This window comes from Corvus cornix, chromosome 1 (genome assembly GCF_000738735.6).
Source record: "Corvus cornix cornix isolate S_Up_H32 chromosome 1, ASM73873v5, whole genome shotgun sequence".
Classification (NCBI taxonomy): Eukaryota; Metazoa; Chordata; class Aves; order Passeriformes; family Corvidae; genus Corvus; species Corvus cornix.
In genome coordinates this window covers 93,187,834-93,203,115 of record NC_046332.1, presented here as the reverse complement: position 1 = coordinate 93,203,115, position 15,282 = coordinate 93,187,834, and the positions used below count along the sequence as shown (strand labels likewise).

General features: G+C 39.2%; 1 protein-coding gene across 6 annotated transcripts in view; it reads left to right on the top strand.

Moving 5' to 3' along the window:
* The window catches only part of ARHGEF7 (Rho guanine nucleotide exchange factor 7), a 117,900-nt gene that overhangs the window by 42,317 nt on the left and 60,301 nt on the right, over window positions 1-15,282 (top strand). For 4 of the 6 annotated variants that reach the window (XM_039549900.1, XM_039549894.1, XM_039549909.1 and 1 more), the window contains exons 3-5: window positions 4,010-4,094; window positions 8,267-8,397; window positions 10,850-11,051. In XM_039549900.1, coding sequence (XP_039405834.1) covers window positions 10,853-11,051 — 199 coding nt within the window. In that variant the 5' untranslated portion in view covers window positions 4,010-4,094; window positions 8,267-8,397; window positions 10,850-10,852. Of the gene's footprint in view, window positions 1-1,804; window positions 1,883-4,009; window positions 4,095-8,266; window positions 8,398-10,849; window positions 11,052-15,282 lie in introns of those variants that run through there. The other 2 variants (XM_010394333.4, XM_010394332.4) reach the window with 2 other exon arrangements.

Below are 15,282 nucleotides of genomic sequence, written 5' to 3'. Positions count from 1 at the left end.
GACCAAAAGTGCCAGAGTGCTCTTGAGCGTTACACTTAGTGTTGTTTGTAGGTCACTTAGCCTGACCTGGTCTGCTTTTAGAACACAGTATCCATCTGGGATATTGTCGTGGTTTAACCCCATCCAGCAGCTTGGCCCCAGGCAGCCGTGCTCCCACTCTTCCCTGGTGGGGTGGGGGAGAGATTCGGAAGGGTAAAAGTGAAAGAGAACTCACCTGTTAAGACAGTGTAATGGATACAGCTGAAGCTGTGCACGCCAGCACGGCAGAACAAGGAATGAATCCATTCCTTCCCATGAGCACGTAGATAGATGGACAGCTATCTCCAGCAGAGCCAGGCTGCATCGCTCCTAGTGGTGATTTGGGAAGACAAACACCATCACTCTGAACACCATCGCCCCATTCTCCTTCTCTCCTCTTAATGCTTATGTAAGGTGTATCTGCGTGAGGGCAGTTCTGGGGTATTGAAAAACAAAGGTATGTTAGTTAAATATTTTTTTCAAAAGATTTGGCTTAGCTGGGTCCTCATCTCATCTATCATGGTTTTATTCCTGTATTTTTACTAATGTTTAATCTGACTGTCTTGGTGGAAGATAAGGATTGAATGAACAAGAGAGGGAACTTCATCACAGGTAGAGTCTCTACAGAGTTATAAATGTTGTTTGCCTGGAAATCAAAGGCATATTGGAAATATTTTTTTCCATGAAGCCTTGTTTAATGTCTATATATGCCTGTTGCATACTGTTCAAAAGACAAATTGTAATATTTGCAAAGTAATACCTTTCTAAGTGTTTGTGTTTTGAGGTTTAAAGAGCTTTAAGGATGTGCAAGTTTGAATTCATGTTGTGCTTCTGCTGTGATTAGAAAAGTGGGTTATACCAGTATTATAGAAAGTAATTTAGCATGCAGACCTTATTATTTGGTAATATATTGTGTTATAAAAATAGTTTTGCTTGATATTTGGATCTCAAAATTCAGCTTTGATTTTTGCAATGCAGAATTGGGAGTGCTGTATGGAGGGGGGTTGTTTGTCATCCAGTGTCACTGAATGACAAGTTACTCTTTTTAACATCAAGATAAAATTTAAGAGTCGGTTCCACAGCTGATTTGTCCATAGTTACCAGAATGAAGATTACAGGCTACATGCAAGTCAGACTTCTCGTGAAAACCTGAAGTAGACTGTTTTCTCTGGCTACTTGATGCTCTTACTCTGTCAGTTTTCAAATGTATTGTGAAATGAGCAAACCTCCACTAAGATGGAAGAAGGGTGTAAGTGGTTGGGAGGAGGTTTTTTTTTGTTTGTTTGGGTTTTTTTTTTTGTTTGTGGTTTTTTGTTTGGTTTTTTTGTTTGTTTTGGTGCTTGTTTTTGTGTATTTCTTTGGTTTTTGGTTTGCTTTTTTTTTTTTTTTTTGAGATAAGGGCTTTATAATCAAGAATTAGCCTCAAAACTTTAGAACACTTAGGTTTTTTCCCTCACTTTTTACCTCTCTAGGTTAGTTTTTTCTTAGGCATCTGTTATGTTAGGAGAAGATCCCTGTGGATGGTGGTGTGTTCCCCTCCCCCTTTTTTGTAGGCTGCTGAACATACTGGCCATGAGCTGCTGAGGGTGGCTTCCTGTCAGAATTGCTTCATGTAAAATCACAAGGAAGCAAATGTTTCTCGCATCCTCCCATTGTGCTGTTTCCTGTGGAGCAGCAGACTGGATGCATGTCCTGGATACAGGTTTTTTTATGGCACTATATGCGTTGGGATGATCCAATCAAATTGTTCTTGGTATCCCCTATAGTCTCAGCGTAGCAGGAAACGAAGCTTCCTCTCAACCTTTTGTTCTCAAGTTAGGCTGACTTTGGAGAGCTCTTGGCTCTATCAGAATCCAGAATGAAGGTGAGCTTAAAATTTTGGGTTGGGTTGTTTTTAAGTTTTTGTAAGTTTAAGCTATAATTTTTAACCTTTTTTTTTAATGTTCCTTTACTCAGTCATTCTCTTTCTCCCTTGTTGTCCCCTTCTGATCTAGTTCTGGTTTCTGCATGAGCACCTGTCTTGTGTATTTAATTTTTTTAGGATCAGGGACAGGCTTTTGTGATTCCGTTCACACTTCAAATTTACTTTTTTAAAAACTACCACAATAAGTGTATAGTAACACTGGAAATTTCACACTCTTAATACTTTTGTTTCATAGCAGCTTAATTTTTTTCCTCAATTTGAGCAGTGGTTAAGCTGATTTCCAGCCTGGTTTTGAGTTTATAAATTATGCTGTTAATAAAATCTATCACATCTTTGTTAAATCAAATTATTTCTTATTTCCTTAATGCCTTTTTTGTGTACATAGTCTTTTAATATTCCTTGTGTTTGAGGAAAAGCCTTACAAAATTCACATCTAGGCAATTCCCTGGTGCCTCTCCTTACTCCTTACAATTTCACATAACTAAGAGAAGTCTTTTTAAAAATTATCTGTAGTTCACAGTGAAAGTTGGAGAAACAGTTATTTGACTTAATTTATGTGAGCAATAACTGCTTGGAGTATACTGGTATGTGGCTCTGACTGCTTGATGCTGTGTGTGTTGTGTGGCATTGCTTTTCTGAGCCATGTAAATGCTACTCAAGCTTGAGAGATGCTGGCACCTCTACAGCCCGGGTGGAACTGCTGCTTTCTGGGACCAGAGATGATCCTCAGTCACGGGTGGGGGGGGAATGAGCATGTTAATGTATGCAAGTACCTCAAATATTGTGGATGCATTGGGAGATTTTTTTCTTACTGACTAATACTGTTGTTAAATGTTTCCTAAATCTGTTCTACCTTTCCTGTGATATTACGTAACCAGTCAGAACTGGTCTGGCAGCCCCTTCTGTGGTTACTTTTGGTAGCTGTTGTTAACATTTTCCCTTCTCTTGGGTTAAACTTTGTTTCTTTCTCCCTTCTCCCCTGGGATTATGAGTTTTCTCTCTCCTGTCTACTAAGGCTGTTCTCTGGGGTAAGGACTCTCTGGTAGTGCCTGTGGGATGGGCCTGCTATCAGGAAAGTGAACAGGTTTTTGTTGACTTTTTAGATAAAAACTGCTACATTGCAGGAAACTAAATGTCTTTCTGTTTCTTAAATCAGTTGGAAGAACTGTAGCAGCTGTCTTTTATTGTCAGCTTTCTGGGCTTGCACAAAGGAGTACTGTGACTCCTTTCAACCTATGCAGAATCTATTGCGAGAGCTATTTTATGAGACTTTGAATGAGTGTTTCCATTACCTCAGGCAAATGTGCGTTTGTGGGTTTTCTTCCTTTTTTTAAAAAAAGTCCCCTTTTCCCCAAAAAATCCAGACATTTAATGTCATCACCCAGTGCTTGAAAGTTGCTGGAGTGTTTTCTGCATGATAGTTCAAGGTTTGGACTTCCTTACCACACTTAAAATAAACATCTCCTGTCATCCGTTCCCTTCCCAAACCTCATCCTCGATCTAAGCTATCCAGAAATTTCATTCTTTTAAAAATTCATTAATGTTCAGGAATGCTGCTCTCTGTGTCTTGTGAAGAGATAGCATGTATGTTGTAGTACTTCTTAAAGTATTTGTAGTAATTTTAAGAGTACATTATGAAAAATCAGGTACAATGCCTGTGTGCTGCTACAGAAGAAGAGTATGACAAGAGTAATGGTACCCAGTAACTTTTTTTGGCCAAAATGTCTTAGGAAAACTACTGCTTCTGATACTTGTTTTATTCAATTTTCTTGTAACTTAAATGGTACTTAATATTTTTACTTTCTCTATTCTTCAGTTTTTTCCAAATGCAGCTCTTGCTATATTTTCTTTCCATTTAAAAATGTCTTCGTTTGTTGGGTTGTTTTTAATATTTTTTTTAAGGAGGAACACCCCCGCCCCCCCCTCCCCAGTTTTACTGGTTCATAACAGCCACTAAAAGACTGATACCTTGATCATGCAATAGCTTCTACAGTCATGGTTTGTATATACAAGCTTAAAGGCTTGTTTCTATAACTTAACTACATGGTTTTTTGGGTTTTTTTTCAGACTTTTGATGCAAATGACCTGTATCAGGGACAGAATTTCAGCAAAGTTCTCAGCTCTCTTGTGGCTTTAAATAAGGTGACTGCAGGTAAGTAGACTGCTGTGTCTTGTGCTGGCTTACAACTGCTTTCAGCTTGCATCAGTGTGCCTGTTGCTGTATCCATGATGAAGTGAACATGTGCAGCATTTTAAAAGAGCTTTTGTTGGTGTTCATGTTTTTAAAACTTTGCAGTGGCTCTGGGTTCTCTAGTCGTGTCTTCTGCAGAAGGAAGTTTTGTGGTAGAGCTAAGGCTAAGCCTTTAAGCTGGCAAGCAATTTAGAAAAAGGGCCTGGTTTTTTGGTTGGTTTTTCTTTTTTTCCTCCAAGTTTGGAATACCAAAGTTGACTTTTGCTCCATTCTGTTATTCTCCTATTTGAACAGCTTTGTCAAAATTTTTGCCCCCCCACCCCGTCTCCATTTCCCTGCACTATCCTTTCTTGCCAGTCACAAAAGGATCTCCAACATCTTTGATCTGTTAAGCCACGTATTTCATTCGTTTAGCAGCTAGAAGTCATGAACCACTTGCCTCAGCTCTTTGGTGGGAGGGGAGAGAGCTGTAGAAATAACACACAGGTGAGAGGTGTCCATCCATCATTGTAGGGTGAGGCTGAGCTAAATTATGCCAGGTGGACCCTGGGACAGTCAAGAAATGTTAACGTTGGCCCTTTTGGTTTCTTCTTGTTCCACCATCAGCAGCAGCTTTCAGTACTGGTCATCAGGTCAGAGTCTGAGAGAGAGTCTAAAATTGAACCATATGTGTCAGTTTTTGTGTGAGGAAGAAAAGGAAGGTGATAGAAAAGTCAGTGATAGATAAATGTTACTTCATTTAATACTAGTAAGTGTCTTGTCATGTTTATAAGACTTCTTTGGTCTGTTTCAAGAGAGGTTTTGTGGTTTCGGTGGCTTATTTTTTTCCTCGCATTAGGAAGCACCCCTTAAGATTAAGTTTTGCAACCAAATTCTTAGTTTTAATGAATGGGCATGGAGTAATACCATTGACTTCTTTGAAGCTGTTTAGACCAGTTGGAGATACTGCCTCTCACCTCAAGTGTAAGTGCAAACACAAACCAGAGCAGTACATCTTTAAAACTGCCGTACACTGGCCATCAGTGCCTTTGCTGTCGTTAAAGTGGAGATAAAGTGTGGCTGTTCTGTCCAGGTGTCTATGGATTAATGCCCACATCAAAAAGCCACAACTGCAGCTGGTTAGAAAGGACTTGGGGCTGATCCCTTTCATGGTGTGGGCATGTGGTGGTGGTGGTATGGAAACCAAAAATTGAAACCACATGCAAGCTGTGGTGTTGTCTCATTCCCAGGAGCAAGCATAAACCTTCTTGTTCCTCCAAACAATTTTCATTAACTGGGCAATTGTGTAGCAGGTGTTTTAGACTCCAGCTCCCTCTGTAGACCTGCAAGAATTTCAGGCATACACAGGTTCTTCTGAAATAGGCCTTCCTACAATATGAAGAATGCGAGTAATGGGCATGATTACTGATGAAAGACTTCTGTGGGTTTTCACTCCATCAAAGTATTAATCTCTGGAGTGGTGGGATCAAGGAAGCAGTTTGCTGTTTGTAGACAGATGAGGGGAGAGGAACTGGTATAGGGAAGTTGAGATAGTGGTACAAGGGAGAAAGGATTTTACAAACACTGGAAATCTTAAAATGGATGGAAGAGTGAAGCTTGTGAAGGAATTACCAAATTAATAGTTGTTAAACATGCACATTCTGTTGCCATTCAAGATTCTTGAGCCTTTAGTAGCAGAGTTGATTTTTTTTTTTTTTACAACAATACCATTGAGGAATTCATTGAATGTGTTTATTAGGTATTTTAATAGAAACTTTAATGGATACAGTGTTTTAAAAGTATCAACATTTCTGATTGATTTGAAAGTATTCAGATACTAACAGTAAAAATTCTTCCATTTGCATGTGGTTTGTTTGTAATAATTATGTTTTCACCTCAGATACATGCAGTTTCTAATTCAAGCCTAAAAAGGTGCTCTTGTGTTGCTGTATTAGCTCTGCTGCTGTGAAATTAGAAAATTTTAGGAATCAGTCTACACTTAAATTCTAGCTAGTGGTTTGGAGTTGCCCAGAAGCTGCAACACACTGTCATAAGCCAACCTGATCCTGTTTTTCTAGGCAAGCTGTATCAAGGTGTAGTTCTGGATTTGGTGGCTGTCTGTCCTTGAACTTGACTGCACTTAGGAAACATAGCAAGCTGGACATGGAGATGTTTCAGGTTACTTTTAATCCTTAAGCTCTATTAAGTAATGATGGTTATGGCAACTTAAAGTTTTCTGGGAGCGTTGGAGTTAGCCATATAGTCAGGATGTACAAACTAAGCCCATAATCCAGTTCCATTTCTTTCCTGGTAGCCTGTGAAAACATGTCATGTATGACCTTTTTGTAATGGACTATAATCACCAGTGTTTTTCTGACTACCACAGCCTTTAAATGCTTTTGGGAAAGCAGTTGCACAAAGTGTCTTTTATTATTTCAATGTGCAAGAATACTATGCATATAAAATACTCAATATGTATAGTTCTAGTATTGCACTATTTAAGTAGGGGGTGTAGATTTATAGGGTTTTTTTTTGAAGGATGATGATATTTGAAGGATATCAGTGAGTCATATAAAAAGATGGAGCTGGGAAAGTGTTTTCCACTCAGTTACTGGCAGACTTGGAGCATCCTTTGTCAACATTTCTGTTGTCAATCTCAAACCCTTTCACTCCTCCTGCATCTCTGCTGCTGTTGGATGCTGTGCTGAAGTTTAAAGATTTTCCAGTTCAGATGAATTGAGTTGTCTCTTCAGGTTTGTTGTGGAACAGGAGATGCACCTTATTTGCTGGTGTCCCTGGATCTCAACCTGTATATGTTATTTCTTTTGGACAAAAAATAATTTGGACTTGCATAATGATGGTCTACTTCAGTCTGGAAGTAACTGTTGGGAGACTACAGTTGTGTGCGTACCTCAGTATGGAGTTCAAGCTTTGGAAGAAAAGCAAACTACTAGGAAAGAGAGTAACAGGTGTAAAAACCAGGAGAGCAGTTGGGAGGCTTGTGTAGTCTAGTGAAGACATCTAGGTTTGGGACAGAAAATACTGTATTGCTTTCAGGGCTTCTTAAGATCTGATGTTCACTGAGTAGTCTCCTTGTATATGGAAAACATGAAGGAAAGGAATGACTTGCCACGCTTGTGCAAAGGAGCAAGGTTTGTCTGCTGCCCTCTGCAAGGGTCCTGGGAGCATCCCACTCCTGGGGCTTTGGCTGTGAGAAAGGGGGACACTGGTGCAGCCAGCAGCAACCCACTGTCCCACTGTAATGTGGGGAGAGGCTCCCAGCAGGGCTGTGGGAGGCTGCAGCCAGCACTGAACCTGGCTCTTGGGAGCTTCTTTTGGTGCAGCCCCTGGCTGGCTGTGGCTTGCTAATCCACAGGACACACCCATCCTGGGGAGGTGCCAGCCCAGTGTCCAGGACTGGGGCTGCCCTGGTGCCCCCCGCTGCCCCACCCCTGGCTGGGATGGTGGGATGAGCCCTGTCCTGCTGCTCCCTCAGCACCTCCCAGCACACAAGGGATCCCAGCAGCCCCTGATGGCACATAACCCTTCAGATGAACATATCTCATGGGTGTGCTTCTCAGAGGAGAGACAAATGGAAGAGGGGAGACGTTTTGGGAGGGTGTTTACTTGTGAGAAGCAGCATTTTCCTTTCTTCTACTCCTAGTCCTCCTTCCAAAGAAGAAAAAAATCGCTTAGTTGGCAAAAAAAAGGGGATGAGACAAAGGAATGTAGGAAAAAAGACAGTGGAAGGAATGTTTTAATTGAGAAGGAGATGGGGGGGCTGTGGGAAGAGCAAAGAAACAGATGTGGCTGGCTTCACTTCAAGCAAGTTTAATGTATTCAAAATTCTTGGCTGCTAGCTAAAATGGTGCTGGTTAATTACCTTTAAATAGACTGGTAGTGAGTAGGAATAGAGAAATACAACCCTAACCCTCCTTTCTCTAAACAGGCCAAGTTGTTTTCTTGTCTGTGTGGGGAAGAAATTGTCAATGTCTCAGGGCTTTAGATTATTTACTGCCTATAATTTTTTAAATCTTGAATTACTGAGTAACTGCAGATATATCAAATCTGCTTTAAGCAGAAGTAAGCAGAAGTTACAGATGCAGATTTTTCAAATTCTAATATTTACCTTTTTTTCCCCCACCCTCATATAGACATAGGGCTGGGCAGCGACTCTGTATGTGCACGTCCCTCATCTCATCGGATAAAATCCTTTGATTCTCTGGGATCCCAGTCTTTACACAGTAGAACTTCAAAACTCTTTCAGGGACAGTATCGGAGTTTGGTAAGTTCTGGAAGAATGAAACATGCTGTGGTGTGATTTTTTTTTTTTCTTTTTTCCCCCCTTTTCTTTTTCCTTTTTTTTTTTTTAAATCAGTTTTGTAAGTAAATTATAGTGTAGCAAAGTAACTGTTTCCTCTCTTTCACTTCTGTATTTTTAGACTGTGAGTTTGTTTTTGCAGCTTTTCATATGAGGTTTCAAAATACATGCAACTTTTTGTGAACTTCTAACTATTTTTTCCTCCTTTAGTGCTCCTTGTTGTCTGTAAAGATAGTGTCTTCCTGGATTTGTGTTTTTCTTTTTAGTATGAGGACTTGCTTTTCTAAAGGCAAAAATCTCATTTTCTCTCTGAGTTTAGGGGTGATGATTGAAGGTTATTCAAACCTCTTTGAAGGTGATACTTTTAATGTTGGCAGTAGTGGTAGTTGTTCCTGTTTTCTGTTATATTTCAAGGTTGATCCTTCAACTGGCCTTTGGGTAACTGAGTGTTATGGGCCATTGTTTTATAGTACAGCTGAAGTCAGGGTTGCATACCTCATGGAAATTGTGATAAAACGTGCTTTTAGTCACTGAAGGTTTTCAAGGAGGGTTCAGATCCCTAACAAAAGCTGTTTTTCTGTGGCTTTCTTAGGTGTGGTGTAATGTGTTTTCTCTGGGAGCAGAGCCTGTGCAAGTTCTTGCCCTAGGCCACTAATTCGAGCTCCTGTTCTGCTGTTCACAGCCCACTCAGTTTTGCAGATGCAGCAGTTGGTGGGACTAGCTGGATCCCTGAAGTAATCAGGGTTTTCAGTATTTCTATCACTTTGGTGATCTGAGTTGCTCTCTGCAAAGTTAGAGCAGAGAAGTGCAAGAAGGAAGGAAAGTGAGCTAGCAGCCAAATCCAGGAAATTCCTAGTTTGGTTTTGTTGCTGTAGATGATCAGTTTGGAACTGTTCTCACCAAGTTTGTACTCATTTCCTCTGCTGGAAAGCCATAGTGGCAGAGCATAGGGATTGTAGTTGATGTCACTGTGCAATGTTTCTGCTTATTTTGTGGCTTTTTTACCGTTTACTAAAACAAAACATTTTTTCTTGTTGAGCAGAGTGGATGAAAGCACATAATGTACAAGCAGAGGACTAAGGCAGAGGCACTTGTTGGAAAATGTGCAGATCTAATTGTCAAACACTGGGACTTACACTATTTTGGGGTTTTCTGCATGTTTTCAAAGTTGTGTTTGCCCTCATTTTCCTGTAGTTTCTCAGCCACTAACTCTGATGAAAGTTATATTGAGTTGTGATACAATAACATGATTACTTGGGTTATAAATTAAGCTGATGTGTTGTAAGATCCTAGTGACAACATGCAGTCTTTTGATAATCTCTATATAGGCAACATATAGGTGAAATTCTTCTACCTGGATACTGACTAGGACTGCTTACACAGCTGTTTTCTCACTAAGTTACTTTGTTAGCTGTACAGGTACTGATCCTTAGTTATGATAGAGACAAACATGATTTGTAGTGCTATTCTCTCAGTTCCAGTCCAATGTATTTAAAGTTGTCCGAGTATTGCACTTTTTTAGCATAAAGATTTGCCCAAACTCTCATGAAAATATTTGAATGGTACAGATACCCAAAATTGACATGCAAGGACAAAATGCTGAATTTGAACATCATTAATTCTAAAGACTTATTAGTTACTTCTAAGAACATTCAGATGTTAGGACAGAGTGATAACCTGCCTTCACATCTGTGGTAGGGGATGAGCATGCATACACAGTGTTATATGGACAGCTGCAAGTCTGACATGCTTCAGGCTTCCAGCTTTGCTAACCTTGAGAGAAATTATTTGGGAGTACTTATTCAAGGTAAGTTGCATGACTCTTTTGTGGGTTTTGTGAAAGAACACTGTCTTTCTTCATTGGCAGGCCATGGAGACTTGCACCTTCAGCTGTGGAAGCCTCCAACCTGATCTGTTACAGGAAAAAAGAAAAGAAAAAGGTTTTGAGCTGCAAACTCTATGTATATCCAGAATTAAATTAAACCCAACTCAGTTTCTCCCTCCTTGCAGCACAGAAAGTTTTAGGAAAAAACTCTAATGTAAAGCCTTTGTTTCTTTGTAGTTGTCAAAGGCAGTTCCAAGTTATGCTAGTTATAGAAAATGTATATGTTTTCTTTATTTTCTTTTTGTGAGAGCAATAATTATTCTCATTTTAGCTCTGTTGACCCCTTCTGATTTGAAGGGCTGTAATAAGTAAAATATATACTCCCATGGCTGAAAAAAATCTATAGACTAAAAATGACAGAAATACTAGAAATGCCAAATCACTCCTTATAAAGGCTTTTGAGTAAGAATGTGTGGGGACTGTTGCGTGTGGAGTAAAGACTATTTCCATTTTATGGATATTTCTGTTTTGCTCGTGGAAATATTGCTTAAGTCTCTAATGATTGTTTTATTCTTTGCTTTCTCTTACTAGGACATGACAGATAACGGCAACCATCAGTTGGTGGTGAGAGCCAAATTTAATTTTCAACAGACAAATGAAGATGAACTTTCTTTTTCAAAAGGCGATATTATTCATGTTACAAGAGTGGAAGAAGGAGGCTGGTGGGAAGGAACTTTAAATGGAAAAACAGGGTGGTTTCCAAGTAACTACGTACGAGAAATAAAATCAAATGGTGAGTTTTGAAGGGGAGAGCATATTGACAGAAATTCTTGCATTGGATAGAGGTTGATGGTTGGTTGATTCATTAAAACTTCTAATGCTTTTTGTTTAGGCTTGACTTTTTTTACTGAATGTCGTTGACAGCAATCACTAATGCTCAGGAACTTGCTCTTCCCCACCCCAGTTCACTATACAGAGTGCTCAGAGGCTTCTGAATTAGCAGTAAGCATGCAGAAATCTCCCCATTCTGTTTGCTTGTCCGTCACGTTTGGGCTGCTCTCACTTCCTTGGTCTGACTTCCTAGAATATAGGATTTGGTTTCAGATGCTGATATACTTTGAATTGGTGCTTTAAGTTTAAATAGTGAGAGATTTCCTTCAAAAACAACAACAAAAAAAAACGAACAAGAAAAAAACCCCCAAACCAACCAAAAAATTACTCAACACATCCCATTACGTAGAACTAAACAACTGCAGGAAAGAAACCCAATTCTATCAAAATCAACTTTTGAAAAATAATGTGTTTGTGATTTTTCTTTTTCTTTCTTGTTCATATGCCTTCAGCTTTTCATCATACAGGCTTCATTCTTCCACTGAAGTTTTATTTTGAGCTTTATACAGTGGAAGTGCCTTCTGTAAATGTTATCTGAATATCGGAAATAACATTCCTTTTTAATCCACTAAGATGTTGCTGTGGGTGACATAATTTCTCTGTCTCCTTTATTTCACTTTTTTACTCTGTGTCTTTCCTTGTCTCAGCTTATTTTCAGAGATTAGGGATAAGCCTGGTAGGATAAAATTACCCAGGGTCTCCAGAAGGCTTTACCACTCTTTCCTTTGTCACAGCTCCAGTGAAAACACACATCTTTTGGGACTGTGCTAAAGTCATCGGCATGGCTTTTAAATTTTTTTTTTCTCCATTATGAGGCAGCTATTCAGATGCTTGATTGCAAAGTGAGGTTGTGGGAGCAAAACTCTGTTTTTAAACTTATCTTTTCTCCTTTGGCCGCATCCTCTTATTTTCTTCCTTGATTTACTATCTTGTCTGTTGCTGCAAAATGCTGGTCTTAGATCTGCAGCTTCATTGTCCTTTTCAACCATATTCTCTCAGGCATAGTCACAATGTAAGACTCGGCTTTAATGTTCTTTAGAGATCTCTCAGATGCAGCTTATCCTGAGAAACAATTCTTGAAGCCTGTTTCTGATTTGTACTGTTGTAGCATCAGCCATGATGACTGTCTTGTCCCATTGTTATTCATTTAAATCATTGCTGCAGAGATCTTGTTTGGATTTCATCAGTTTTGATCTCTTCCAACTCCTGGACCGGAACGTGGGTAGGCAGTTAGGCTCCAGAGTAGAAATGCTTGAAGAGTGAACATGCAAGAACCAGAAGTTGCCAGTAACTGGAGTTAAGTGATTCTTGTTTTATTAAGAACCTTGTACTTTGGTGAAGTAACTCTTCTGAGTAGGAAGAGACAACAAGCTGTAGTGCCAAGGTTAGTACCAAGTGCAGTCTGATGCTTGTGACTCCTTGCAACCCCGTCTGTTCCCTGGGGCTGACATGGTTTTTGCTTCTTACCCTCAGAAGAATTTTCTCCCAAGTCCTTTTCCCTCCACTGTATAGGTGTATTCTCTCTTCCAGAACAGTTTACCCCTTCTGGCTTCTCGCATTCTTGGAGTGCTGTCTCATATGTTCAGTTTCTTCTATGGAAGTTTCTTCTGTATGTGCCGATGCTTTTTTCTTCTCAGGAAGCTTAGTTCATTGAGTATTACAAAGTTGAAATGACTGAGCTGTAGCTCAGTAGCTTTCTCTGTTTTCCTCTTGCATTTTAAAATTACTGTGTTTGGCTTTTCCCAGTACTTTATGGAACTTCATTTGTCCTCTCTGGTTTCAGATATGGATATAGCTAGTTCTCTTACTATCAGATCAGCACAACAGGTACTGTGTAATTTATCAAAATAGTAATTTTAAACTGCTTTTATGCATTCATAGGTATATGTTTTAGTTGTCTGAAGTTGACTTTTTTTATGAGGAGGATGGGGGAGGTAGAGGGAAGGATGACATACCGAGAGCTGCTTAGTGTGTTATTAACTGTGGGGTTGCAGATTAGCTTTACTCCTTCATGTATCTATGCATGCTATGGAATGCTTTGTTGCTACTACCCTTATGACCATGTTAGTTGTATTTCAAATGCTGACCTGACTTCTCCTACTTACTTTTCCTTCTTTTTGTGTTTGTGGTTAGTGTATATATTTGTGATACTTGCTCCATGTCAGTTTGCATCTACTTTTTCTATTCTTTCATTGACATGCTGCTAATTTTTAAAGCACTCTTGATTAAGGTCTCTATAAAAAGATGTTCATCCTGGACATCTCATCTGTTTTCAAAATACTCTTTAAAGTGTTCTAGCATTAAGAGTATGATTCTACCCATCTGTCTTCTCTGAAATGTAGCTGAAAATACTGCAAATAGTTAGAAATTCTGTTCAGGATGATGCATTATATGGAGAGCTCCCAGGACATGCCTAAATAAGCTCCTGGGTTTGACTTAATTAAATCCCCTCAGTCTGCTGAAACCTGACTTCTACAAATTGAGTAAAAGAAGAAATGAGTGAAGTTATTTATGCATGTGTGTTTTTGTTTTAATTCTCACAAACTTTGTAGGCATTAGATGTTTAGATAAATGGATTTTTGCTCTAAATGAAAATCCTCTAGTGTAAAAAAATGGTAGATATGTAATCTTAGCTTGTAGGGTGGCTCTGAAGTTAGATATTCCAGGAAGGAAAGAGAAAGATGTGTAGGAATGGAACTGCCTTTACCCACATTGATTTCTTAAAGATTTTAGAGGAAAAGTAAACTGCATTACATAAATTACACAAGCAGAGGATATCACATGATGGAGGTATTTCACAGTAGTTGTGCCCTGGTTGTAACTTGTTTGTTTAGCTGTGCCAGAGTGATTAGAGTTAGCACACAATGCTAATACATGAGGTGAGATGCGAATGGTTGTAGGACACACACTGAGACTATTGAGCAAAGCACAGCATTTAGTTTTCTTAGGCTGCACAATAACTCTTTTGGGGGAAAATGAATTTGGTTGAGATGAAAAACTGGTTTTGTTTTGCTTTTGAGTGTATGTTTATTCTGTCCCCCTCCCTAATCCAAGGGGAAAAAGCGGATTTGTTTAAAGTTGTGATAGTTATGATCAAACATGTAAATATAAAAAGAAAAGTGTTTTCTATTCAAGTATGTGCCTATACTGTGAGCTTCAAAAAAAAATAGTCCATTTCTCTCTCCCTCCCCCCTGTGCCTATGCTTCCACTTCCATTTTCAAACCCTGTAACATCTTACCTTTGATCGCTAGTCAGGAAGTACTTCGAAATGAAAGGATTTTGTTTTCATCCTGTTCTACTGTTACATGTGACAGAGGGTAAAAGATTAATAATGTGTAAACTTGTTAAAATATTTGACAGCATGGCCTTATTGAGGTTTTTTTTGCTTAAATAAAATGGAGCAGGAGGGGGTGAAGATGTAGGTGGTGTCTTGTCCATTACACTGCTGCTTCTGTCTCACATGGTAGTTAGACAGATTTGGAGACCTACTTTTGAGGGTTCCCTTGCAATGAAGAGTGGTTAGCCAGAATGGGATGCACTTACTTAGCTACTGTCAGATGTTAATCAGATTTTTGAAAAAAAAAAAATCACATGATCAGTTGCTGAGTTTTAGCCAAGCATAATCCCTTTAAATGGCATGAGATTATGCAGGAGGGAATATAGCTTTGTAAAAACTACATTTGATACGTCACAAACTTCATTCTAATTCTTTGCAGAAGTTAACATATCGTTACTGCCCTAGCCTCTGTTATGCTTTCTTGACAGTTGTTAGTATCAGGCCCAGTGCAAATTACAGTGATAGTGTTTCTTTTGGTTTGATGTTAAAAAAACAAAATCAGTGTGGGGAAAAGGTCAGAATATAGTGGAGGAGTAGAGTGTCAGCTGTTTCCATCCTGTGGTGTGTGAGGGAAGGAGAGATTACACTTTTAGCTTTGGAAAAAAAAAAAAAAAGGAAAGGAAAAAATAACTAAAACCCTATTAAGAATGTTAGTTTTTCTCTCTCCAACCACATACACTCAGAGGAGTATTTTGTTCTCTTGTCAAGTGTAACTCTACAGGCGTAAATAAAACAGAGGTTGGGACCAGTGAATGCTCTTGGAGCAGAAGCATTGGTAGTGTCCATATTGCAGTG